General features: G+C 69.0%; 1 protein-coding gene across 5 annotated transcripts in view; it reads left to right on the top strand.

Annotated features, from left to right (window-relative positions):
- Positions 1-26,833, top strand: part of NFIC (nuclear factor I C) — a 47,071-nt gene that overhangs the window by 13,349 nt on the left and 6,889 nt on the right. For 2 of the 5 annotated variants that reach the window (XM_068420767.1, XM_068420763.1), the window contains 9 exons: positions 6,716-7,247; positions 18,832-18,903; positions 19,426-19,500; positions 19,656-19,779; positions 20,099-20,223; positions 21,935-22,063; positions 22,184-22,368; positions 23,992-24,151; positions 25,758-25,843. In XM_068420767.1, the coding sequence (XP_068276868.1) occupies positions 6,716-7,247; positions 18,832-18,903; positions 19,426-19,500; positions 19,656-19,779; positions 20,099-20,223; positions 21,935-22,063; positions 22,184-22,368; positions 23,992-24,151; positions 25,758-25,843 (1,488 nt within the window). The remainder of the gene's footprint in view (positions 1-6,715; positions 7,248-18,831; positions 18,904-19,425; positions 19,501-19,655; positions 19,780-20,098; positions 20,224-21,934; positions 22,064-22,183; positions 22,369-23,991; positions 24,152-25,757; positions 25,844-26,833) is intronic. The other 3 variants (XM_068420764.1, XM_068420765.1, XM_068420766.1) reach the window with 3 other exon arrangements.

Here is a 26,833-nt window from a genome sequence, read left to right as displayed (position 1 = left end):
AAAATATGTTGAGAAGGAAATAAAACCTCCTGCATCAGGGAGTAAAGCCAGGCTCAGAGCCCCGCGCTTGGACCAGGGACTGGGGGGGCCCTGCCTGGTCCCGGCTTCCTTGGTGCTTCGGGGGGGGATGCTGAGCTGGCGCTGCCTGCTGCCTGTCCTCCCCGGGGCGACCGCGGTGCTACCAGCCCCGGGGTGCCTCCTGCCTCAGTTTCCCTCTGTGCTCCTGGGCGTGCAAGCTGCCACCGTCCCTGCGTCACATCCCGGCAGCTCCGCGACTGGGACCCGGGGGTCCGGGGTGGGTGAACTGCCGGGTCTTGGGCACCGCTCCAGCCCTGCCACCCCCGTAGCCGCAGTCCCCGCCGTGTGCCGGGAGTGGGGCTGGGGGGAGCAGGCCACCCCCGGGGCCCCGCGCTGACGCAGGGCCGGGCGGAGGAGCTGGCAGCACTGGGGCCTGTTGGCAAAGCTTTTTTTTTTTCCAGTTCTATAAAACATTTCCCTTCCCCGGAGCCCCAGGGGGGTTTCGGCTGGGAAGCCACGTGGCCCTGGAGCTGCTGGCCACGGGATGCTTCCCGGGGCGGGGGGACGTCTCCTTGGCCATGGGCCGGATCCCCTCCACACTCCCCCTGTGCTGCTCACAGGACTCTTCCCAGACCCCAGCAGCCGCTGTCGCAGGCTGGCCTGATGGGGGCTGTGCCTCAGTTTCCCCATCTTTGGAAAGGCAGCACTGCAGCCTGGGGGCAGGTGGGGTCACCCCGGGGAAGCGGCTGAGCCGTCGGCTCCCGCACCCTGAGGGCAATGGGCAGAGTCGGCACCTGGGGAAACTGAGGCACCTGGGGAAACTGAGGCACCTGGGGGATCCGAGTGAGTCTGCAGGAAGGCACCGAGGGGCCCTGGGTGCTCCCACCACCAGGTCTCCCTCCCCAGCACCCTCCCGGCTCCTCCGCCCACCGGCGCTGGCTGTGCCGCTGCTGGGTGCCATCCCCAGGGTGTCCTTACCCCAGCCCCGCACCCTGGGCACGCACCTCTCCCCAGTTCGGGCTGTATGTGACAAAGCCAGGGACCAGCAACGCCAGTTGTTGCTGGAGGCGAGGGTGCACGCGGGCAGACCAGAAGCGGGGTGATGGGCACGGGGTTGGCGCATGTAACCGTGCCGCCGGGGGAAGCTCCCCCAGGCTTCAGCCAGCCCACCTGGGCCGCCCCCGGCCGCCGTCTGCGGCGGTGCGGCCTCCCCGGGGAGGGCTGTGCCGGCGGGCGCGGGCCCGGGGCTGCGCAGAGCTGCTTCTCTTCCTGCTGTTTCCCACAGCAGCTGGCAGGGTTGGGGCCTGCCGCGGCCTCCCGTGACCCGCGGCCTCACTGCGCTCCCCGCGCCTTCGCTCGCAGCCGCCCCACCTGCGAGGGCGAGCGCCGGCATCGCCTCCCGTCCCGGCACGTAGGCGCGGGCAGGTGGGCACCGGCCCGGCGCAGGGTGCTGGTGGCACCCGCGGGGCAGCAGGGACCTGCCTGCTCCGGGGTGGCTCAGGGCACCCAGCGGGGCGTTTCGGGGCAGCGCCGGGCGTGGGGAGCCCAGGGCAGCTCGGCCGCCGTGGTCCCGGGTGCGTGGTGAGCACCGGGGGCTTTATGAGCCCGTCCGCCGCCTCCCAGCCTGGTCCTGAGTGGGGCCGAGGCGGTGCATGAAGCAGGGGAGCCCCATTCTGGCCTTGTGTCCGTCCTGGCTGACCCTCCCGACGGGGTGGCCGCATCCAGGGCACGCCGTGGGTACGGTCCAGCCCCGAGCCGCGCATGGGTGTTGGCTGGAGGGCGCTGTCGGCTCGGGGGGGGAAAAAAGCCCCCAGGTCTGGGGAGAGGAGTGGCGGGGAGGCTGCACCGTGTCCTGCCTTCACATCTACCCGCGCCAGCGGTGCCAGCTGGGCTGCCCCGGGCACCGGGGCTCCGTGCCCTGGCGCGGGCTGCAGGAGGGGTTTTGCAAGCACGGGGCTGGGTCGTCCCCACCCTGGCTCAGCTGCCGCTGCCGGGAGCTGGGGGGGAGCGTGGCCGCACCAGCCTGTTCTGCCCCATGGGCAGCTCCAGCGCGGGGCCAGGTGTGCGCGGGCAAGCCCGGCACAGCTCGTACCGTCCCCGGCTGCTTTCCCAGGAGCTTCAGCTGCCGCCACGCTCCATCCTGCTCGGCGTGCCTCAGTTTCCCCCCCCAGCATGGCGGTGCCTCTCTCCAGGGCAGGGGAAGCCTCGTTAGGACTTGCCGAGCAGGCCGGGAAGCCTGGCCGCGCCATGCCGGCGAGCAGCAAAAATTATGAATAAGCTCTTGTTAATAAATACTTTATGATGAATCCAAATAAATTTCCTCCTCTGGAGCAATTATTGTAAAATGGGCTCTAACGCAGCGCAGGGCCAGCCCCGGGAAGGGCTGGGTGCTCTTCAGGGCCTAAGTGCCTTCTTCCATCCCCTCTAATGAGCACTTCCCAATCATTTGCATCTGTCTTGGCAACAGGTCTCATTACCAGGTTAACTTAGTACCAAGAGCCGCTTCGGCAAAGGTTAAGCAGCGGCTACCGGAGGCTTTGCTGGGGCCACACGAGAGCGTTTCATCCGCGCCGAGGGCGCCCGTGAGGGGAAACTGAGGCTGGGGTGAGGAGCGAGTCCCCACCATGTCGCTTTCGGGTACCGGGATTTCAGGATTTTCAGGATTACCAGAATGTCTCCGGCTGCATCCCCCCGTCGCTGCGCCAAGGCTTCCCGCGGGGGCACGGCGCCCAGCGCCAAACTTGCCAGCCCCTGCCCGGGCTCGCGCGGCCGCGGGGAGCGGGGCCTGGCAGAGCGGCGGCCGTGGGAGCCGGCAGCAGTTTGGAGGTGTGTGGCTGGCTGGCGGGGAGGCTGAGCATCCTTTCATGAAATAAACCCTGTGTGGTCCCTGCGGGGCCAGGATGCGGCGAGGTCGCCCCGCGTCGCTCCCTGCCCACGGCGGGGATGCAGCCCACTCCTCCCCGGGGCCATGCTGGTGGGGAGCAAAACCCGCTGCCGAGGTGGCTGTCCCCTCCCGTCCCCCTCCTTCTCCTCCACCCCCTGCCCACTGCCCTCCCCCGTGAAAACTGCTCGGGAATTTCCTGAGGAAACGGTTTTTTCATTGGAAAATTCAGGCTGTTTCGCCAGGCCCGACCTGTTTGGACAAGGCGCTCGAGCGGAGGATGCTCGGAGGCCCGGCCAGGCCGTGCCGCGGTGCCCAGCCACGGTGCCCATGCCCGCCGCTGTGTCCCTGCGTGGCACAGAGCATCCCCCACCATCCCTGGGCAGAAGGCACCCACCGCGGCTGAGCAGCCGGGCACTGGCCGAGCTGGTGAGGATGGGCAGGAGCACCGGGAGAGGCAGCGCCTCGCCTGTGCCCCCCCAGCGCCCTGGCGCTGCTAAAACCCAGCTGCCAGAGGAGTTAATCCTGGCATGGCGTGCCCGGCTCCACGCAGAGTATCGCTCCTTCCCCTCCCCACTCCGCAGCAGGACGGACACCAGGACAGAGCTGGGCTTGACTCGTGCCTCAGTTTCCCCTCGCAGCATCTGGTGCGGCAAGTCAGCGCTCCACCAGTCCCTGGAAGCGAGGTGCGAGGGGGGCCCTGGGCCGGGGCCAGCAGCACCCCGACGCAGGCGTGCTGCTCCCCGGGTCATGGGGCTTTACAAGCCCGGGCTGGATGGGGCCCAGCACAGGCTCTGCTGCCAGATTCCCATCCGGAAATGCCCCGGGAGCAGCCTCGTCTGGGGTATTGCAGCACGTCTCTGCTTCCCAGCCCCACAAAGGAAAAACAGCAGGAGAAACACTTAACCAGCCCTTTGCCGGCGCTCTGTGCTGCCGGCCGGGGTGGGGGCCCAGCGGGGATTGGGGATGGGGACAGATGGAAGGTGCCCCCCTGCCTCTGCTTCCCGAGCGGAGCTGGGCGTGACGCTGGCCCGTGTCAGCCGGGGCGGCGTGCCCGGCCGAGGGGCTCACTGGCTGCGCGGTGCCAGCGGCGTGGCGGGGACGCAGGGCATGGGGATGGTTCCCAGGTCCTCTAACGTGTCCCCTCGGCACCCAGCTGCAGCTGTCCCACCCACCCGACTGGCTGTCCCGGTGCCCCCCGGCCGCCCTCGCCTGGCCCCGCTAAAGCGGCTTAGCTCCGGGCAGCATCTCGGCGCGGGATAAGCCGGGCGGGAGGGAAAGTTGGCGAGGGGCTGATCGGCTTGTGGTGCAGCTCCCGTCCCGCCGTAATCCTGGGGAGGGGGGGGGCCCACCATGGCTTCAGGGGCACCGGGGGCTGTAGGGGCTTCTGCACACAGCGAGTTTTTGGGGGGTCCCAGAAGCGGGTCTGAGTGGGATCTGAACGTCCTCGGCACTGTGGCGAGGGGTGGCAGGGCTGGCATCTGCTCAGAGCCCCACAGAAGTGGGGGCTCACGCTGGCAGCCCTGGGGCAGGGCACTCAGCATCCCCTGGCCCCTGCAGCGAGGGCGAGCGGCACCCCAGGGCGCTGCCTCCCCCAACAGGGATAACCTGGGTCTTACCCGACGTCCCCGCAGCAGTGCCCGGCGGGAGGGCAGGGACGGGGACAATGGCGCGGTGCCCCCTTGCCGGCCCTGCGGACAGCCCTGCCGCCGGCTGCCTGGGGAGGGTGGCGGGGCCACGGGATGGCAGCGATTTGTAGGGCTCGTCTGAATAACCGGCCACCAAGGAAGATCAGCCGCCCACCACCCTGGCCAAGTATTGTTTTTGGAACTCGCTGCTGCTTTTTTCGGCTCCTGTCTTACTTTTCTTTGACCTTCTTCCCTGATTTAAGACACATGCCCAGCCCTTGCCCAGCTGCACTGAATTAGCGGCTGCTGCTGGGGAGGGAACCAGACCCTGCAGCCACCCCAGGAGCAGCCGGCGGGGATGGGTCCCCCAGGCAGGGACGGGATCCCATGGCAGGATGAGTCCTCCTGGCAGGGCTGGGTCCCCACGGGTGGGATGGGTTCCCCAGCCAGGGTGCGTCCCCTGTCCCTGGTAGGGACACCTGCAGGGTCACAGCTCGGTTGAAGCTGGGTCTGTCAGCTCCTGGGGACGGCGAGGTCTGTGCCGGGGTGATGGGTCTCTGCTGGCAAGTAACGGGGTCTGTGCTTGGGGGGACTTGTGGGGGGGATTAGTGGGGCCGTGCTGGTGGTTGGTGCTTGATTATTGACGTCTGTGCCGAGTTCAGGGGACAGTAGGGTCTGTGCTGGGATGTCTGTGCCAGGTCGCAGCGGGGTCTGCGCCGGGGACACTGGTCCAGGGGACACCAGGGGCTGTGCTGAGGGACCTGCGCTGTCTGTTAGAAGAGTTTGTGCCGGGGGAGCGGGTTTGGGGTTTCATAGGGGCTATGGCGGGGCTGGTTTGGGGTTAATAGAGTCTGTGCTGGACTTGGGGCCGAGTGGGAGTTAGTGGGGTGCGTAGGGGGCTGGTCCCTGCCAGGGGCCTGCATTAGGGGATACTGTTCCCTCCAAGCAGGGTCACTTTGGGACAGGGCTGCTTCGGCTGGGGAATGGCATTGCTGCCCTGGAATGAGCGGGGCCAGCTGCTGTCTCTGGAGCCGCTCGCCCCATCCTGCTGCTGGGGCTCCATCCTCCCCCAACCCCTGCCCCTATTGCCTCCTGGGTGCCCCCCCGGAGCAGCACCCGCCCCTGGACCCTCCCCGCTGGGAGGGTGACCCAAACCCGGGCACGACACTGTGAACTGGGGCCATGGCACCGCGGCGGCGGCTGCCACCAGCCACCCCCCGCCTGGCCCTGGCAGCCCCGGCAGGACTCACACACTGAGCTGGGCGCCTTCCCCCTCCACATCATCACCCCTCATGGGGGACCCCGAGGGCCCAATCCTGCCCTTGGGGGCCAGCTTTCTGCTGCCCTGGCCCCGCACGGGGATGCTTGGCCATCTCCCTGCTGTTTTCCAAGCCGTGCCGATCCCTGCCGGGAGAGCTTCCGACACCTCTCCGTCCCCCGGGGGGCTCGTGGGCCTCCCCGAGCCAGGAAGCACTGATTTTCCAAACTGGTGAAAAAAAAAAATGGGATGTGGGAAGGAGGGGCCGGGGAGAGGGATGCATTTTCCTTATTTTCTTTTAGGGCTGGACGCGTCCAGCAGTGCTCGCCAAATGGAAAAAGGCAGTCAGAGCACGCCTTGTGCGCCGGGCCGGGTGCCAGCTGCCGGGCTGGCCGCAACTGGGGGAAACTGGGGGGAGTTTCCCGCTGGTCCAGAGGGAGCAGAGAGGTCCAAGGCACCCGCAGCCTGTGCGGGAGCACCCAGGATGCTGGGGGTGCGGGGGACCTGTCCCTCGGGTGCTGCAGTCCGGCAGGCGCGGTGTCAGCCGGGATGTCTGCGCCTGTCGGGAGCAGATCCCGGCGCGCGTGGGTGGGAAGGGGAGAGGGTCCGGGTGCTGCTGAGGCCGCATACCTCGCGCCAGCGCTTGCCCCTCGGCGGCACCGCTGGCTCCAGTTTGCCCCAGCCACCCCCAGCAGGTTACTGGCTGGTGGGATTTATGGGGTGCTGCCAGGACGGGGGGTCCCACTGCGTGGGGAGGGGGTCCCCGTCCCTGGTGGGCGTGCATCTCTGCCACAGCTCTTCCTCCTGGTTGTGCTGGGGTGCAGCCCGACCCACATCCCAGGCGGGTCCCTGCGGGCTCCCCAGCCGTCCCGGGGTGGGTTTTTGGGGGGGCTCGGCTGGGAGTGACCGCCTGTCCCTCTGCTCCCGCAGGATGAGTTCCACCCCTTCATCGAGGCGCTGCTCCCCCACGTCCGGGCTTTTGCCTATACCTGGTTCAACCTGCAGGCCCGCAAGCGCAAGTACTTCAAGAAGCACGAGAAGAGGATGACGAAGGACGAGGAGAGGGCGGTGAAGGATGAGCTGCTGAGCGAGAAGCCGGAGGTGAAGCAGAAATGGGCCTCGCGCCTCCTGGCCAAGCTGCGCAAGGACATCCGACCCGAGTGCCGCGAGGACTTTGTGCTCTCCATCACGGGCAAGAAGCCCTCATGCTGCGTCCTCTCCAACCCCGACCAGAAGGGGAAGATGCGCCGCATCGACTGCCTGAGGCAGGCGGACAAGGTCTGGCGGCTGGACCTGGTCATGGTCATCCTCTTCAAAGGGATCCCGCTGGAGAGCACCGACGGCGAGCGCCTGGTCAAGTCGGGCCAGTGCACCAACCCCATCCTCTGCGTCCAGCCCCACCACATCAGCGTCTCCGTCAAGGAGCTCGACCTCTACCTGGCTTACTTCGTCCGTGAGAGAGGTGGGTGCTCGTCCGCCTGTGGGGCAGAGCCAGGATGGGTCCCCACCAGAGCCGGCACCCAGGGTGGGGGTTTGTTCCAGCTTTCCCACCCTCCCCGGTGCCCGCCCCATGCCCGGCTCCGCCTCGGGGACACATTTCCCATTGCAGACCTCGCAGAGGGACACCCAGTGCTCCCCTCCCTCCACACTGTTGTCTGGGTGGGTACCCCCCACCCTGCCCACGGGGCCCCGCTTGCCCAGCCGGGATGGGTCCTGACCACCCCGGGGCGCCGTGCCAGGGAGGGGAGGGGGCGAGCAGCCCCTGAGGGTGCTCCTGGCTCTGGGCACCCCCAGAGGGGGTCTCGGGGGCATTACCCCCCATCCCGTACCTGCCTGATGTGAGGAGCGGGTGGGCGGTGTGGGCAGGGAAGGGACAGCCTGTTCCCGGTGCGTCCCTCAAGGGCTGGAGCTGGGAGCGGTCCAGCAGTGCCAGTTTGCCGTGGGCTGTGGTCCCAGCCCCTCGCCCGGCGGGTGACTGAGGAGGGGACAGGAGCGGCTGAGGCTGGCTGGGGAGGGGGCAGCGATAGCACTGGCAGGGGCAAACCCTAGCAGCTCCCGCTGCGCACCGAGGGGATGCTGCTCCCCAGCCCTTCACCTGCCCGGGGGTCCCACAGACCCACTGGGACACCCGGGCTGGTTTCACTACAGCAAGGAGGGAGGGTCAGACCCGCTCTTGAAGCCTTGATGATTGAAAGGGGGAAACTGAGGCACGGCAGGCAGGGCAGACGGCGGCAGGCTCAGAGGATTAGGTCCCTAAGCCATCTTCCTCGCCGCCGACTCACGCCACCTCCCCGCGTGTCGGGAAGGGAAAGCTCGAGGCAGCTCGGGTCAGATCTTATTTTATCCGGGCAGGTTTGCCAGCCCTCGCTGGTGACGTGCTGGCACAGACACCCTGCTAGCAGCTGGGGTCCCCCGCGGCCCCCGCCATCCCCCAGCACCCCCAGGTGGGTGAGGAGCCCGGGGAGATGCTGCCCGACCCCCACGGGCAAGGTCGGGGCTGGCCCCTCGATGCAGGGCCGGGGGGTCTGCAACGTGCAGCCCTGAGGGATGGTCAAGGGGCTCGCGGTGCCCCCGCAGCCAGGCTGGGCTGCCCAGGTGTGCGGGGACCAGGACATCGGTCCCCTCCCGGCAGCAGCTCCCTGTGCACACCCACAGCACTGGGTGATGCCCCCTGGCCCCGTGGGCCCATCCCCATCGACACAGCGTGGGGCTGGTGGCTCCTTGCCTGGCACTGGCCGGGCCCCAGAGACGGATAGTGACACCACGGAGGGCACTGTGGTGCCAGCAGTCCCAACAAACGGGGTGCCAGCACCATGAATCACGGTGGGCACGGGCAGCCAGAGGTTACTCTGCCCCTGGCCAGTGGTGGGATACACTGGGTGTCACTGGGGAAACTGAGGCACGGCAGGCATGTGACACCCCCCCCCCTGCTCCCTGGCACAGCGCTGAGGGGACTGCCAAGCCCTTGTGGCTTTGGGAAAAGCAGGACACAGCCTCTGCCAGTGAATAGCGGGGCCGGATCCTGCCCCAGGGCCCCGGTGGGACCCCAGGCAGGTGGGGAGCGTGGGTGACCGAGGGGGTGCCCGTGTGCAGTTGCACACACGTGTGCAGCCAGGACGTGTCTGCCCGGCCGCGTCTCCTGGCGTGTGCGCATGCGTGGTGCCGGCGCCGTACGCCCTCGCCCACACTCGTGGCTCGCCCGCGCACAGGCAGGATGGGGCCCAGCAGGGCCTGGTGCTGCCGTGTCCCAGCGGTGCACAGCGGGCGCTGTGCCAGGGACGGGGGGGCCCAGGCCCTGGCTGGGGTGGGGGTGTGGTGTCCTGGGCAGGATGGGGCAGCGGCTGCTGGGCTGGGTAGGGGGGTGTCGTGTACTGGGCTGAGACATGGCTGTGCTGGGCTGAACTGGGATGGGGTGCTTCACCGGGGTGCTGCATGCTGTGCTGGGGGCACCCCGTACTGGCTGGGATGGGGGTGCTGCATACTGGGCTGAACTGGGGGCACCGTGTGCTGGGTGTACTGGACTGGGAGCCCCCCCGTGCTGAACTGGGAGCCCCACAGTGGCCGTGCTGGCGGCAGGGACCGGGACCCCCCCAGCAGCCGTGGCGGGGTCCCCTATAGCGCTTGGCGTGCGGCATCGGGGCGCCTGTGCCGGTGGGTTCCCTGGCCACGCCACAGGCAGCGGGTGTCCCCGAGGAGGTGGCTGCCCCTCTGCCAGCCCCCCCTCCACCCGCGACCTTGACCCTGGCGTCTGGGTCCCCAGCAGCCGCAGTCACCTGACCGCCTAATTGGGAACACAGCGGCTGTAAATACTCTCTGATAAGGCCTGGCAGCCTCTCGCTTTCCCTCTTAAGGTCGCTCCGTGCTTCGGTTAAGGGGGACCCGGACGGGCCAGCGGCACCAGCTGCGCTGGGGTGGGACCCCCGGGGTGCTGGGTGCTGAGGTGGGGCGGGCACTCAGCGTTGCCCCAGCCCACAGCGGTGCTCTCTGTGGCTAGCGAGGGGGTAGCCAGCCTGCCACGTCGGTGGGGAAACTGAGGCAAGGAGAGACGCTGGGGCAGCCGCTGCACCAGTGGGACCCTGCGCTGTACGGCCAGGCCAGGCGACGACACCGCTCGGGGTGTGCTGGGTGTCCCCACGGCCTCGCGCGCTCGGTGGCCTCCCCCCGGCCCTGCACGCTGCCTGCTCGCTCCCGCTCGCTCCCGCACGCTTCCCCCTTGGCACATCTCACCCTGCAGCCAGCCCCCCCCCCAGCATCCCCAGCCCCAAAGGGGCCGGGGGGGTGAGGAAGAGGAGGCTGGGGGGGTCTCACCCACGCACTCCCCCCCAGCCGTGCAGCTCCGGCTCCCCGCAGCCCCCGCAGCCCCCCGTTATCAGGCCGGAGCACGTGGGCGCTCCGCTCCCCCGCCTACGCCCGGCCCGTTTCGCTGGTGTCAGCACAATTTCCCAGCCGCTGCTCTGGCAACGCTGGGGAGGGGAGGCGGCGAAGGAGCCCCCCCGGCCCCGCTCTCCCCACCTGGGGCTGGGGGCAGCCTGGAGCGGGGCTGAGCTCCTGGCCCCCCCAGACCGATGCCAAGGGCCAGCTCTGCCCCTTGGCTCTTGCTTTCCCCCCATTCCTCTGCCTGGAAGACGTGCCCGGCTCTGCGTGCCCCCGGGTGCCCATGGGGAAACTGAGGCATGAGCGATGCTGGGCTGGGGGGAGGCTCCGAGGGGGCGGCCGTGGGGTGCAGGGGAGCGCTGGACGCCTGGATCTGCTCCCCAGTGCTCAGCAGCGCAGCACCAGCCCCGGGCGCGCCCTGCCCCGCACCCGCGGCCCCGGTGCCCCTGTGGGCAGGGTGGGTGCCGGCTCGGTGCAGAATGGGTGCAGTGCTGGGAGCAGGACTGGGTGCTGGATGGTGCTGGATGTGAGCAGGGCTGGGTGCGGGTGAGCGCAGGGCTGGGTGTAGGATGGGTGCAGGATGGTGCTGGATGGGTGCAGGATGGGTGCAGGGCTGGGTGTAGGATGGTGCTGGATGGGAGTAGGGATGGGTGCTAGATGGTGCAGGATGGGTGCTAGATGGTGCAGGATGGGTGCAGGGCCGGGTGCTAGATGGTGCAGGATGGGTGCTGGATGGTGCAGGATGGGTGCAGGGCCGGGTGCTGGATGGTGCAGGATGGGTGCAGGGCTGGGTGCTGGATGGTGCTGGATGGTGCAGGATGGGTGCAGGGCCGGGCTGTGCACACCGCAGTGGGGGCGGGGATGGCGCTGCAGCCCAGAGCTGGGTGTGCAGCGGGGGGGGCTGGGGGGAGCTCGGAGGTCGCTGGTGAAAGTCAAAAGCATTGCGGTGAAATGGTGATCGATCTCCCCCGCCCGCGGTGCGGGACTGTCGGAGCGGTACAGAGACCCCTCCCAGCAGCTCCTGACGGCAGCCACCGGTCTGGGGGGGGCTGGTGCCCCCCTCCCTGTGCCCTCACCCTTGTGCCTCCATCCCTGAACCCCCATCCTGGCACCCCCGTCCTGGCACCCTCTCTCCCTGGACTCCCATCTCTGGATCCCCCTCCTCGTGCCCCCCATCCTTGCATCCCCATCCTGGTACCCCCCATCCCTGGACCCCATCCCAGCCGGGCTCCAGCAGCCGGGGTGGGGGAGGCAGGACAGGGTCAGTACTGGCCCCTCGCGCCCTTTGGGGTGCTCCGGGGCTGGCAGGGACCCCGCAGCCGACGGGCTCAGCAGGGCGGCGGGGGCAAGGCTGTGCCCTGCCCTGAGCTTCTCCTGGCAGTGCCTGGCGGCTTAGCCCGGGCGTGCCCCCCCAGGGCTGCACGGGGTGGGAGCAGATGGGTGCCCAGGGCGAGCAGGCGCTGGGCCCCAGGGTGGCACCCGGTGTCCCCCGCACGCTGCCATGGCCAGCACCGAGGGGAGGCAGGGACCGCCACGCCGTGCCAGCACCTTCGTCTCCCGTTGCTGGCGGGCCCGGATCTCCCCTCAGCAGCCTCGCGGCTGGCTGCGGCGCGAGGCAGATGGCACCAATCTGCCGGGGAGCCCGTGCCAGGGCTCTCGTCCCGAGCGCGCCGGGCTGCCTGTGCCAGGCCGCCTGTGCCAGGCCGCCTGTGCCAAGCGTCTGCGCGGCCCCCACAGATGGAGGGGCGGGCGTTTCCCGGGCAGCCCCGCTCCGCCACCCCCTGCACAAATATTTATCGGCAGGGTCGCAAGGAGGTTGATGGGGTGCACAATATTTGGGGTCTGCTGTTGGCAGCGCCGGGCGCCGGCAGCCCGGAGAGCCCCCGCACGCAGATACACGCATGCGGACCCTCCTCCCGTGCCAGGGATCCCCGCTCCTGGCCAGCCAGGGGGGCCGGGGCTGAGGGGAGCGGGGGGGACAGAGCCCGGTGGGTCCGGGAGGAGGGACCCCCCGGGACAGGGCACGAGGGTACGAGGCACCGGGCAATCAAGAGGGGCTGGGCTCCTGCCCCCCAGAGCCGCGTGCCGCAGAGGCGGCTGCGAAGGGGCTCCCCAGGGCGCGGTGGCCGCAGCCATCCCCGCACCCTGCGGTGTCACTGCCGGGGGGACCCGCTGTCCCCATGCCCGGCCCCGCGTGGCGGCAGCAGCCGGGGCGATGTCGGCGCGCTGGAGCTCTCCGGATCGATGTGCCGGCGACCTTGGGGAGGTCAGGGCTTCCCCGGCTCTCCCGCAGTGCGCCGCGCCAGCGGCTCGCCGGAGCCGGCCGGCTTCCCCGCAGTGCCCCGCTGGCACGGGCAGCCCCAGCCCCGCCTCACCAGCGGAGCGAGTTGCCCCGTGCTCAGCCCCGCGGGCTCGGCTGGGGTGAGCGGTGCTTGCCAGGGACCTGGCACGGGGCGCCGCGTCCTGGGGTGCTGGGGCGGGGGGGTACCAGGGCCCAGAGCGGTTCCCCACGCCATTCGGCGCCCGATGAATAAAAGATGAGCGAGCTCTGTCTCACGAGCACCTGCCGTCCCCCGCCTCCGCCACCCGCCGTCCCCCCGCGCTGGCAAGCGCCGTGCCCTCCCCGGGGCCGCAGTTGCCATCCTGGCCGGGCGCCCGGCTCCGTGCCGCGCTGGCGAGGGGCAGCTGGGGCGGCAGATGCCCGCGGCGCTCCCCCCCGCCGCCGGCCGTGGGCATGGAGGGGGCGAACAGATGCCGCCGCGCCCCCGAGCCGGGCTGGCACCGACAGCTGGGGCCTGGGGTCCCCTGCCACACCGGCCCCCGCGCCGGGTCTCAGCCAGCCCCGGGGAGGGCTTGAACCTGCCCCCCCCCCCCCAGCCCTGTGGGGCCCCAGACCTCGGCCCCGGGGCAGGAGATTCCCACAATGCACTGGGAGCGATGCCTGCGGTCTGTGGGGTGAGATGGGGGCTTGGGGGGAGCCTGTGGGACTCTGCGGGGGGGGCTGGCTGTGCCACAGTGAGGGGCTGTGCCACGGGGCTGTGCCGTGCCGTGGGGCTGTGCCGTGCCGTGCCGTGGGGCTGTGCCACGGGGCTGTGCCATGGGGCTGTGCCGTGGGGCTCTGCTGTGGGACTGTGCCGTGCCGTGGGGCTGTGCTGTGCCGTGGGGGCCATGTAATGCTGTAGGACCATGCCATGCCATGGGGCTGTGCCGTGCCGTGGGGCCGTGTAATGCCGTGGGGCTGTGCTATGCCGCGGGGCTGTGCTGTGGGGCTGTGCCATGCCATGGGGCTGTGCCATGTGTGCCGTGGGGCTGTGCTGTCCTGTGGGGCTGTGCCGTGCCATGGGGCTGGTATTGGTGGGGCAGTGAGATGCTGGCAGGCCCCAGCAGATGCCCAGGACAGTGGGTCCATCTGGGGCAGGTGGGGGCCAGGCCTGGGACCCTCTGACTGCACCTGCAGAGCTGGGGTGTCCCCCTGCTCCCCCCATCTCCCTTCTCCTTCCTCCTGCCCGTCTGCCCTCCTGCCTTCCTCCTCTCTTCCCTTCCCTCTCTCCATCTTCCTTGACAACTCTTTCCCTATTCTTCTTTTTCTTTTCCTTTTTTCTTTTTCTTTTTCTTTTTCTTTTTCTTTTTCTTTTTCTTTTTCTTTTTCTTTTTCTTTTTCTTTTTCTTTTTCTTTTTCTTTTTCTTTTTCTTTCTTTTTCTTTTTCTTTTTCTTTTTCTTTTTCTTTTTCTTTTTCTTTTTCTTTTTCTTTTTCTTTTTCTTTTTCTTTTTCTTTTTCTTTTCTTTTTCTTTTTCTTTTTCTTTTTTCCCTTTAATTCTTTTTCTTTTTCTTTTTTTCTTTTCCTTTTTCTTTTTTCCCTTTAATTCTTTTTTCTTTTTCTTTTTCTTTTTTCTTTTTTTTCCATTTCTTTTTCTTTCTTTTTTTTCTTTTTTTCTTTTTTTCCATTTCTTTTTCTTTCTTTTTGCTTTTTCTTTTTCTGTTTTCTTTTCCTTTTCTTTTTCCTTTAATTCTTTTTCTTCTTTTCTTTCTTTTTCCATTTCTTTTTCTTTCTTTTTCCATTTCTTTTTCTTTCTTTTTCCTTTTTTGTTTTTGTTTTTCTTTTTATTTTTTGTTTTTCTTCTTTTTTCTTTTTCTTTTCCTTTTTCTTTTCTCTTTTCTCTTTTTCTCCTCTTTCTCTCCCATTCCCTTTCCCTTTTCTCTCCACTTTCATTTCTTCCTTCCTTTTTTCTTTCTTTGTCCCTCCCTTCCTCCCTTTCTCGCCTTTCTCCCTCCCGTCCCCTCCCAGCAGCTGCACCCCCGGGTGCCCCCCAGCCCGGGCTGCAGGGGCCGGGTGCCAGCACCCCGCGCAGGAAGGGTCCCGCGGGGGGGGGGGAGGCTCAGCCATCCCTTTGTCCCTCCGTCTGCTGCCATCTGTCCCCGCTCGGCCCTGGATGCGGCCCAGGCCTGGCCGGGCCGAGCGAGGGGGCGGCCGCGCCGCCCGCCTGGGGGTTCCCCGGGCTCCGCCGTCCCCCCGCGCCGGCCGGGGTCGGCCGAGGACAAACCCGCCCGCTCCGGAGCCAACGCGCCTCGCGGGGCCGGGCCCGGGCCAGCTGGCGGCCGCCGGCGAACGTGGCAGCGGGGCGCCCGGCCCCCCCCCCGCCGCCCCGGGGGCCGCCTCCGGCCGGGGCCTCCCCGAGGCTCTGCTGGGCCGCGGGAGCAGAAGCGGCCGCCCCCGCTGCAGGCAGAGAGCGGGGCTGAGACCCGGCCAACTCGTGTCACCCCCTCGCAGCACCGCAGCCCCCCGGGCACGGCGGGGGGGGCCCAAGGGGGAGCAGGGCGCTATAAAGGGCACGGCGGAGGGGTCCGGTGCCCCCGGGGCGCTGGGCAGCCCGGCTGAGCCGGGATTTACCCGGCGCACGTGGCGTTTCTGGGGGTGTTACATAAAGGAGGTTACACAAGCAGGTCTGTGCTGGGCTTTACGTAAGGGCCACCCCAGCCCACCCGGCGTGGGACAGGCAGAGCCGCCCAGAGCAGTGGGGCCGCCGTGGGGTGGGGGCTGCCGGGTGTCTGGCAGGGAGGGACCCTCACATCGTGCCCCCCTGCAGCCTCACCCACCCGTAGCCCTTGGAGCGGGGCCGCTGCCCCACAGCACTCAGGCTCCCTCAGGCCTCCAGATGTCCCCGGTCCTGAGCAGGCTGTTCACTCTGGGCCCTAGTGATGCACGCGGTGGGGGAGGGCTGGAGGCACGAGGGGAGCTGTGCGTTGCTCCTGGGTGGATGCTGGGGCCGCGCTCCCACTGAGAGAGGGTCAGGGGGGCAGTTCGCCAGGGGACTTAGCCCTGAGCTGACCCCAGGGGAAACTGAGGCACGGGGCAGGAGCCTGCAGGCGGCGGGGCTGAGCCCTCTCCCATCTCCTGCCCTGTCACTGGCAGGGCTGCGGGGGGAGAAAGGCTGCTGCCCTTGCCAGGGGGCCTGGGCCGCGCATGCTGGAGCCAGCGGCTCCACCAGCCCTGAGCATCCTCCAGCCTCCGCGCCTGCGCCCCGCACCGCTGCCGGTAACGCCGTGCCCTGTTACTGTCAGTGCTCAGGCATGGAGCCAGGGCCCTCCTGCAGCCACGCCAGCCCTGGGGGGCACCCGGCCTGCAGGGACCCCCCCCAGGGCTGCCCCCCGCTGCTCGGGGGTCGTTCCCATGCGCTGAGGCCACGGGCAGGGAGTCACCGTGGGGCCGGCGGCAGCCTGCCAGCCGGCGGGGCCAGGGTGCCGAGGATCCATAATTCAATGGGTGGCATCGGTCCAGGCTGCCAACGCGGCCAGGAGCCCGGGCAGCCCTCCCCCCCCCCCGCACACACTTTGCTATTTTTAAAAGCGATCCGATCGACCTGTTTGGGCACCAAGCACTCTCCCCCTCCACGCCGGGGGGACCCTGGCACTGAAGCCCGTCCCCCCTGGGCTCCCCACAATGTGGCAGCAGGGCCCCCCGCCCCCACCTTCAGCCCCCATCCCGGCCCCGCGGGTGCGGAGGGTGCAGGATGCCCCCCGTCAATGAGGCCCGGGGACATGGGGGGCTCCCCAGGCTTCTTCCCCCTTCCCGGTGTGGCCGAGCAACTTGTTGGGTACTGGATTTGGGGTGTCCCCCCCAAAATGTGCCCTGGGGGGAGCGAGGCTGCGGTGGGAGCCCCGTGCTCCCTTCGCCATTTTAGCGCGCGCCGGCCGGCTGCAGGCAGCCGTCACATGGCGGTGAGAGCAGAGTTTGGCCCAGCTGCGCCGCGCCGGGGGAGGCAGCCAGAAATCTGCTGGCGAGCTCGTCCGGCCCAGCTGTGGGGCTCGCCGGCAGCTGCGGGGGCACCAACCCCACAGCCCCCGGCCTCACACCCGCGTGCCTCCGTTGGCGGCGACACGAGGGTGCTGGGAGGGGACAGTCCTGCTGCCGAGCCTTGGAGCTCGGGCAAGTCCCCGGTGCTCCGTGGGATGCTGTGGCTGGGACTGGGGTGCTCGGGCTGGGGGAGGCCTGCGGGGTGCCTCCCAGGAACAGGGGTGGGTGGGGTGGTATCGGCAGTGCTGGGTCAGGGTGATGCTGGTGGGAGGGTGTGGGGGCACCCAGACACGGGGGGCACCCAGGAGGGTACCCAGGGTAAGCGAGTGGCCCTGCCGGGTGCCCTAGGTGAACAGACGCCAGGCTGGGGTGGCTTTTGGGGGAGCAAAGGGCTGTGCCAGGCGTCCTGTGGGAGCAAAGGTCCACGTGGGGCATCTCGGGGTGAGCAGGGTCTGTGCAGGGTATCTCAGGACAAGCCATCATGGGAGGTCCCGTGGGCGAGCCAAGGGTCGTGCAGGGCACCTTGGAGGCTGTCGGGTGAGGCCACATCCCAGGGGGGTCCTGGTGGCCGAGCACCCGCGGGAGCGGGCAGCTGGGTGCCATCCCGGGGGCGGCCAGGGAGCCCCGAGGCAGCGGCGAGGGGGGCGCAGGGAGCCAGGCCGGCCTCGGGGCTGCAACCGCCAGCCACCGCCCCGCGCCTTGGCCAGGCTCCACCGCTAACCACTTCCAGAGCCGCCGCGAGATTTGTTGTTTTAAGAGGCGAGGAGGGGCCGTGTCCGGCCGCGCGGTGCCCATGGGCGCGCGGGGGGTCCCTGCTGCTGCTCGGCCCCTTCCCCGGCTCGCTTGTGCCCCGCTCGCCCCCGCTGCCCGCTCCCGCACGCTTGGGCACGCGGCAGCTTTCAAAATGGGGAAAAAAAGGGGAAAAAAAAAAAAGAAAATGGAGAGAAGGGGGGGAAAAACCACCCCGCGCCCATCACTGGGGGAATTTCTGCTCCCTAAAATGGCTGCCTGGAGGAAGCCAAGGGTGCGGGCAAGCGCGCAGGCAAGCGCGTGGGCACGGGGCTGGCTGGCGGCGGGATGCGGCGTTGGGGCGGGATGCCAGGGGGCCGCCAGCGTGAGGGGGCTGCCAGGCCGGCGTGGGGAGAGGGTGGGGAGGGAGGCTGGCAGCTGGGCAGGGAGACAAAATGGCTGCGTTCGGCGTCGACGTCAAGCGGCCCCGGGGGTGGCGAGGGCGGCGCAGGGGGGTGTCGGGGTGGGGGGTGGCACGGTCCCGCTGCCCGCATGGCTCGGCCTGGCCGGCCAAAAATAACCCTGCCAGGAGCTGCGCGTGTGTGCCAGGGCCTGGGGGGGAGCGCAGGGCGGCGGGGAGAAAAGGGGGGAGAAAAAAAGGAAAAGAAAGGGAAAAAGCGCGAAGCGGCGGCGGGCGGGCGGGCAGCGGCGGGTGCTGCCTGCGTGGTGCTGCTCGGGTTGCTGCAGCCCGTTCCTGGCATCAGCCGGAGCTGCGAGAGAGAAACGCCGAAGGCCAAGGGGTGGGAGGAGAAGGAGGATGGAGGAGCGGGAGGAAGGACGGGGAGGAGGGGAAACACATGGCGAAAGTTTGGGAAGGGCTTTGGGAGCAGCCGGTGAGGGACGCGCGGCCGAGCCTGCGCCGGGGAGGAAGGGTGCTCTGAGCACGGCACGGGCGCTGGGGGGGTGCGGGGAGCTGGAGGGTGCCGTGGTGTGCTGTGCTGTGCCGTGGTGTGCCATGGTGTGCCATGCCGTGGTGTGCCATGGTGTGCCATACCATGGTGTGCCCGTGCCCGTGCCGCTGAGCTCAGCTCAGGTTGTTTTGAGCTGAGATGGAGGGGGGACAGCAAGGGCATCATGGGTGGGAGTGGGTGCTGCCTCGGGGCCCTGCTGCCCTCCGGGGGGCTTGGGGGAGGCAGGATGAGGTGCCACGGGGTGACGAGGATGATGCCCAGCTCTGGTGATGCTGCCCAGTGGGACAAGGATGGGTCACGGCAGTGGGATGGGTAGGAGGAGGGAAGGAGGCAGGAGTGGGGCCGGGCGGCTGTCACCCTGCCTCGGGGCGGGTCGAGCGCCGTGGGGTTCCCTCCTGGGGAGCAGCACCCGTGTCCTGCATGCCAGTGCGGGGGTGTCCCCGTTCCTGTCGCCGGCGGGGGGTTGCAGGGAGGGACGCTTTGTGGCTCTTCCCCAGTGGCTGGGGACATGCCACCTCGGTCGTGGTGCTCCTGTGGGCTGGGAGCCACTGGCCAGACCGTGCCTCAGTTTCCCACCCAGCAGAGCGGCGAGGGAGGCTGCCGGGCCGTCGGCTGGTCGGTGTCCCTGGCTCGTACCGGCGTGGGGCGGCTCACCCAGGTCCTTTTCTCCTCTCGCAGATGCAGAGCAGAGCAGCAGCCCCCGGACAGGCATCGGCTCGGACCAGGAGGACAGCAAACCCATCACGCTGGGTGAGCGGGGCGGGCAGGGCTCGGGCGAGGGGTTGAGGGACACCCGAGGCCATCCCGAGGGTCCCTGCAGCAGACGCGCCCCCCTCGACAGGTGACCATGACCTCTGCGCCAGCAGCTCCCACCAGCTGCTCCGGTGCCCCCCAGCCCCAGCCAGCCGCTGCCCGGCACATGCAATGAGCTGGGCATGGCCTCAGCCTTCTCCCACGGCTGGCAGAGCCCTGCCAGGGCCATGTCCCTCGGGGACAGCAGCTGCCATGGGGGTCCCACGGTGGGGGTGCAGCCCTCAGCCCTGCTGGTGCTCTCAGCTGCAGGGAAACTGAGGCACGGAGCAGCCCCAGGGTGTCCTCGGCAGAGGGAACTGGTCAGGGTGGTCCCTTGCTGGGGGAGGGAGGTGGAGTGAAGCTGGCTGGGGGGGGACACGTTACAAGGGATCTGGGGATGTTGGGGTGCCCTTGAGCAGTGCGGGGCAGGAGGGGTGGTCCTGTCCCCGCCCCCAGCACCTCCTACTCTCTCCCACGCAGATTCGACAGACTTTCAGGAAAGCTTCGTCACCTCGGGGGTGTTCAGCGTCACTGAGCTCATCCAGGTGTCCCGAAGTGAGTGCCACCATGACGCCACCACCCCTGCCCCGAGCTGCCTGGTCACGGCAGCATCCCGACAGCCCCCCCATCCCAGCTGCGGGCTGGGGGTCCCCTCCCTGCCAGGCGGGGGGCACTGCCAGGCCCCCTCTGATCCCCCTCTCTCCCCACAGCGCCGGTGGTGACAGGCACAGGGCCAAACTTCTCCCTGGGGGAGCTGCAGGGCCACCTGGCCTACGACCTGAACCCCTCCAGCACCGGCATGAGGAGGACGCTGCCCAGCACCTCCTCCAGCGGGTAGGTGCTGCCGGGGCCGTGCCGGGGTTATGCCAGGGCAGCGCTGGGGCCATGCCGGGGCAATGCCGGGGCAATGCCAGAGTGATGCCGGAGCGATGCCAGGGCTGTGCCAGGGTGATGCCACGGCGATGCCAGGGCGATGCCAGGGCTGTGCCAGGGCGATGCCAGGGCGATGCCAGGGCTGTGCCAGGGCGATGCCGGGGCGATGCCAGGGCCAGCCCGAGCACGGCCGCGGGCCGTTGGCCATGTGGCCGCGGGGGAGGCGGGGACAGGCCGGGTCCTGCTGCGGGCTGGCGCTGATCCCTTCACTGCCCCCCAGGAGCAAACGACATAAGTCGGGGTCCATGGAGGACGACATCGACACCAGCCCGGGGGGCGAGTACTACACCTCCTCCAACTCCCCCACCAGCAGCAGCCGCAACTGGACAGAGGACATGGAAGGGGGTAGGTGCCTCCCTGTACGGCCCTCCCTATAGGTGCCCTCCTGCTGCTATAGGGCCCTCCCTATAGGTGCCCTCCTGCTGCTATAGGGCCCGCAGGCCAAAGCACGAGCTGGCTATAGGTGCTGCGGTGTGGCTATAGGGCCCCCCCCGTTTAGGCACAGGCTCTCTGTAGGTGCTGCGGTGTTGCTATAGGGCCCCCCCCCTTTAGGCAGGGGCTCTCCCTATAGGTGCTCTCTCTGGGGCCAGCCCAGCCCCAGCCCCACGCAGGGACAGCTTGATTTCTTGCTTGGCGTTTTTTTCCCTTTCCTGTCTAGACAGCCCCAATTAGCTGTTCATTAAGAAAAGAGGGGGCTGGGCTAATTAAAGCGATGCTGTGGGACTGGCACGCTGGCTCCCACGCCCCAGGGAGGAAGGTTTGGGCCCTCCACGCTGCAGGCGAAGGAGCCGCTCCTCCCTCTCTCCCCCTTGGCTCTCCTCCTGCCTTCCCGCACCCCAGCAGCGGGGCAGGATCCGTCCCGGCCCCCCAGCCCTGCCAGAGCGCGGGGGGTGCCCGGCCGGGGGCTGGAGGCACCGATCCTGTCGCAAGGAGGCTGGGGGCGAGCAAGTCCTGCCCCAGGATGGTGCCCCACAGTGCCTGAGGCCGTGTCCCATCCTGCCCCATGGGGCCGGTGCCGTGGGGGCAGACAGGAGGGCAGGAGGGTCCCGGGGGGTTGCACATGGGTGCACGTGGCAGGAGGGGGCTGCACAGGGGCGTCCCTGTCCCCGCTGGGGGCCGGATCCGGGGCAGGGCTGGGGGGGCGGCGGGGGGCTCAGCCGTGGCGGCGGGGGGGTTCTGGCAATCCCGTACGGGATGTTCTGGGAAATCCTCCTAACCCCCGGCTGAGAAGGGGCTAAACCCATTACCGGGCCCAGGCCGAATGGCCAGAGCTAAAGCCTCGGTGGCGGGGGATTAACGCCCCCGCTGCCCCCCCCGCTCGTCCCTGCACCCCGGGGTGGCCCTGGGGGACCCAGGCTGCGTGGGGGGGTCCTGGGGGCCGGGGCTGTGGGTCCCTGGAGGGGTCACCCCCCGGGCCGGCACCTTTCTGCCTCCCCAGGAGCTCCTTGTGCGGGCAGGACGCAGCCCCCAGCCCCGGGGCCGGGGGGGTGGGAGCCCAGTGGGGGCTGCAGGGTCACGGGGACACCCGTGAGGGCACCCACGGCGGCCCTGGGTGGGCACGCGCACGCACGCAGAGCTGTGGGCACACACAGGCACACGCGTGAGCGCTTGCACATGCAGTTGTGCACACAGGCACACGCACACGCGCCGGCTGATGCCCGTGGGTGAACACGCCTGCACACACGTGTGCATGTGCACGCGCTCACACAGGTGCACGCAGTCGCGCCGGTACACACACCTGCACCTGTACACATGCACGCACATGGACGCGTGTGCATACTCATGCACACCCATACGCTTGTGCACACACACGTGTGCATGTGCACCCCTAGAGATGCCCACACACGTGCACACCCTCGTGCACGCACACAGACGTGTGCACGTCACACACGCTCGCACCCACGCGCTCTCCCCATGCCCAGCCTGTCCCCAGGGTGCCCCTCACCCCACGAACACCCAGGTGCCCCCCAACCCCGGGCCAGGCTGGCAGCAGCCCTGGGACTTCGGGGTCCCACAGCAGGTGCTGGGGCATGACGCTGTGTCCCGCTTCCCCCAGGTATCTCCCCCACCGTGAAGAAGACGGAGATGGACAAGTCCCCCTTCAACAGCCCGTCGCCACAGGACTCCTCGCCCCGGCTGAGCAGCTTCACGCAGCACCACCGTCCCGTCATCGCGGTGCACAGCGGTGAGTGTCTGGGTGGGGAAACTGAGGCACGGAGCGAGCGAGCGCGCAGGCGTGGGGCTGGGGCAGCGGCTGGCTTGCACTGACGCCCGTGGGTCCCCCCCCTTCTGCTCTCGCCCGCAGGTATTGCTCGAAGCCCACACCCGTCGTCTGCGCTGCATTTCCCCACCACCTCCATCCTCCCCCAGACGGCCTCCACCTACTTCCCCCACACGGCCATTCGGTACCCGCCTCATCTCAACCCGCAGGACCCGCTGAAAGATCTCGTCTCGCTGGCCTGCGACCCGTCCAACCAGCAGCCCGGACCGGTAAGGATCCAGCCCCATCCCTGCATCCCGTCACCGACCTCGCCGTGGGGCGCCGGGGGCTGCTGGAGGGGCGTCCCCTGGATTGTCTGCCGCCGCCACCGCTGCCGCCGCCGCACGGGGGAAGTCGGGGTGCTCCGGTCGTACCCAGTTGCCGGCACCCAGCCCGGTACGGTGTTTCTGGCGCTGGAGCTGGGGCCGAGCGGCTCCGGGCAGTGCCGTGCGTCGGTTCGGGAGCGCCGCTGCACCTGGTCGGTGCTGGCACCTCGTTTCTCCGGCGATGGAGGTGCCGTCCCCTGGCTCGGCGCGGGGCCTTGTAGGGGGACAGGGCGGTGGGTGCTGGGGCTGAGCCGTCAGCTGGGGCCGGGGGTGTCTGGTGGGAGCGGTGCCTCTGGCAGGGGATGTGTGACCGTCGCCAAAGAGCCACCGTCTGCCAGCGCGCCCGGAGAGCGATGGGCTCTGCGTGCCCCGTCCGCCCGCGCAGCCGGCTGGTGACCCGTCAGCCCCACCACTGCGCCGTGTCCCGCAGCGGCCCCACAGGGTGGCAGGGCCGCGCCGTGCTGCTGTGTGCCCTCCCTCGCCCCGGCACCCCACACACCCAGCACCCCACGCACCCAACACCCCACGCACCCAACACCCCATGCACCCGGCACCCCACACACCCAGCACCCCACGCACCCAGCACTGCACGCACCCAGCACCCCATGCACAGCCATCACCCCACGCACACGGCACCACACACCCCTGGCACCCCACGCACCGAACACCCCACGCACCCAGCAACCCGTGGACCCCACACCCCACACACTCAGCACCCTGCACACACAGCACACCCAGCACCCCTTGTGCCCAGCAACCTGCGCACTCAGCCCCCCATGCACCCCCCCACCCGGCACCCCCCCACCCAGCACCCCACGCACCCAGCACCCCATGCACCCAGCACCCAGTGCATGCAGCACCTTGCACAGCCATCACCCCACGCACCCAGCACCTCACGCACCCACCCCCCCGGGCTCCCTTCGTGCCCAAAGCCAGGGGCTGGGGGTGTCCGCGTTCCCGCTCTCGTGCCCTCCTGCGTCCCGCGCCCCCCGCTCTGAGGAGGAAAGCTCGGGGAGCCCCTCTGAGCTTTGCCTGGCACCTGCCTGCTGCCCCTCGCCAGTGAGGCCTGATGCCAGGGTGAGAGGCACGGCCACTCTTCCCGGCACAGTGGCTCAGTGCCGGGCCGGCGGAGGCCGGATTCGGAGCAGCCCCCCGCCGGGTCGGGCGCAGGGACCTGGTACAGGAGCCTTCGAAGGCCAGCGCTGTGCCACCGCCGCGGGGTGCCCCTTCCCAGGGCGCACCGCTGCCGCAGGGAGGTGGGTACAGCGCCTTGGCTCCGGCACGCGCCGCCACGGGGCATGGTGCCCCCCAGCCCACCCTGAACCCCCCCTGCACCGCCGTGATTTCCCTGTCGCTGGCGCCGACCGTTCAGGGCTGCTCTGAGACCCAACAAACTCGTGCCAGCGGTGAGGGATGCTCTGTGTGTGCCGGGCGGCACCGGGGGCTCACCGGCCCGGCGATGCCGGTGCTGCGCATGCTTCCTAATGGCTTGTGCTGTTTGTTTTTCTGTCTGTGTTGTGTCCCCAGTTAAATGGAAGTGGTCAAGTGAAAGTGCCCAGCCACTACCTGCCCACGCAGATGCTGGCGCCGCCACCTCCCCCTGGCATGCCCCGCTTGGCCGTCTCTCCTGACACCAAATCCACCACGACAACTACCGAGGGAGGGACGACCTCACCGACATCACCCAGTAAGCACCCCGTGGCGCCCACCCCTCTCCCCGGCCCGGGTGGCCCCCTCCTCTCGCAGCCCCCCCAAGGTTCCCCCACCCCGTCTCAGTGCTGCCAGGGGGATGTTGGCGGAGGTGGCCTCCCCGCAGCCAGGGAGAGGGCGGCAGCCGGCACGCAACGAGTTTGCTGGGTCTCAGGCAGGTCGGAGCGGGCAGGGTTTGGGCAGGTGGCTGCTCCCCGCAAGCCGGGGGGTCCCACGCTGGTCCCAGGGACCGGCCCGAGCCCCGCGTCCCTCTGAGGTGGCCGGGGAGCAGGAGCGGAGCCGCGGCAGGGCTCCCCCAAGCCGATGTCCTGCCCAAACCCCCCTGGCGCGAGCAGGGCTGGGGGGGAGGCGGTCGCCTCTCCGTGCCCGTTTGCCCACCGGCTGGTGGTGGCTGTGCTGCTGGTGAGGCCGGGACCCGCTGGCGCGAGTGTGGTGCTGGGGACAGTGGGCCTGGCTGCGCCGCAGGGCGTCCCCGGCGCTGGGGACCCCGATCTGGTGAGGGGCTGTGAAGCGCCGCGGGTGCGAGGACTGTGTGTGCCCAGAGCCCTTGGCGGGAGGCGCCGGGGGGCCTTCGTTGGCAGTGGTGGCTGATGAGCTCGTCCCCCTCCGCTCCACCTCGGGGGGCTTTAGCGCCTTGGCCAGGAGGACGTTGGGGTTGCTGGGCCAGGGGCCACAGAGGGGAGACGCCGGTGCCGCCCCTGGGTGGCATCGGGGCGCGTGCCGCAATGGTGGGACACTGTGCCATCGCCGCGCTCCACGAGGGGGTTGTCCCTGTCCCCGTCCTGCTGTGCCCGCAGGACACCTCCTGGTACCCTGGTACCCTGACGTCCCCACGGGGCTGAGCCCTGCCCAGGGCCACGGACCCCGGGGACAGACCACTGCTGGGCGCTGCCGGCCAGCCGGCGGGTGTCGAGGTTACGTGGCATGAGGACATCGAAGCCTGGCCGATGCGGAGGGGAGAGCTCGGGGTGCCATGGCCTGGCCGGGGACAGGGCCATGGCCACAGGGGGGACTGGGCAGTGCCAGTGCCCCCCGGGCTCAGGGAGGATGCGCACAGGGGACACTGGCTGTCCCCAAGGGGCACAGGGGCCAGCTGGCTCCGAGCCCCCCCTGCCCCTGGCAGCACCCTGCCCCTGGCAGCACCCCGGAGCTCAGTGGGGCCGGGGTCCCGCTGCCGGACCCCAGCTGGGCGGTGGAGGTGGCAGCGGAGGGACGTGGCCGAGCAGAGCTGGTGGCTCCATCTCACTCACCCACAGCAGCTCTGCCCGGGCGGCCGCAGCACTGGCACAGCAGAGGAGCCCCGGCCTGTGCCCGCACCCCGGGGGCGTCTCGCCCCCCAGCCTGCCGTCGCCCCAAAGCCACCCCTGGCTCGCAGGCACGGGTGGCACCACCGCGGGTGCAGCACCCCCGGCCTCCGCTCGCCCGCCGCCGGGACACAGCCAGGGACATCGCCCGGCCACCAGCCCTGGGTGCCCGGGACGCCCGTCCCCGCAGTGCCCAGGAGTGGGCCAGGCTTGGCCTCGGGGGGGGACGATGGCGATGCCGCCGGCAGCCCCGTTAACGAGCTCTCGTTTGTTCCCCAGCCTACTCTGCACCAGGCACGCCCCCTGCGAACCGTTCCTTCGTGGGATTAGGACCAAGGGATCCTGGGAGTATCTATCAGGCACAGGTGAGAGCGGGGATGCTGCTGGGGGGACCCTGCTGCCCTCGCCCCGGGCACCACCGCCGTGGCATCGCCGTGGGCATCGCCGCCGTGGGCACGGCCGTTGCGGGCGTCGCCGTCGTGGGTATCACTGCCATGGCGTTGCTGACGTGGGCATCCCCGCCACGGCATCGCTGCCGTGGTATTGCCACCATGGGCATTGCTGCTGTGGTATTGCCACCATGGGCATTGCTGCCGTGGCCATTGCCACGATGGGCGTCACTGCTGTGGCATCACCGCCGTGGACGTCACCACCATGGGCATGGCCATGCAGGCATTGCCATCATGGGCATTGCTGCCGGGGCATCACTGCCATGGGCGTCGCCGCCGTGGGCATCACCGCTGTGGGCATCGCTGCCATGGGCATCACCACCATGGCACCGATGCCCTGCCATTGCCCCTGTGGGCATTGCCACTGTGGGCATTGTCACCATGGCATCCCCACCATGGGCATTGTCACCCGGCACCCTGTGCCGGGGCCTCGGGCACTGCTGGTGGCCCAGGGCCACCAAGGGTCCCCCAGGGCAGAGGGAGATCACTGCCGTGCCCATGCTGGGCACCTCGCCCTCCCCTCACCAGGCTCCGGCTCTGCCCCGCCTGACACCATGTCACAGCCAGGCTGCCCGGGTGCCCACAGAATCCCCGAACGAGGGGCACCAGGGCCATGTGCCCCACTCCAGGTGGGCACGAGCGCCCTGCTCTCACTGCCTGTGCCCGCCAGCCGCTCCGGCCGCAGCGGGGGTAGCGTGCGCCTTTCCGGGGGCTTTTCATCAGTCCTGGGTGTTTTTTAACCGTAGTCCGTGAGCCGGCACCGGCGCCGTGGGCAGTGCCGCGGGGCCGGGGCAGGAGTGCTGGCACCGAGCCTCACTCGGGATACGATCTGTCCGGCCTCGGCAGTCCCAGCAGGGGACACCAGTGCCAGGGCAGAGGGATGGGTGTGTGGTTGGCGCCATGCTG

Source organism: Nyctibius grandis, chromosome 31, assembly GCF_013368605.1.
Source record: "Nyctibius grandis isolate bNycGra1 chromosome 31, bNycGra1.pri, whole genome shotgun sequence".
NCBI classification, from domain to species: Eukaryota; Metazoa; Chordata; class Aves; order Nyctibiiformes; family Nyctibiidae; genus Nyctibius; species Nyctibius grandis.
Note: the sequence above shows the minus strand (reverse complement) of the source record. Positions and strands in the feature narration are given on the sequence as shown.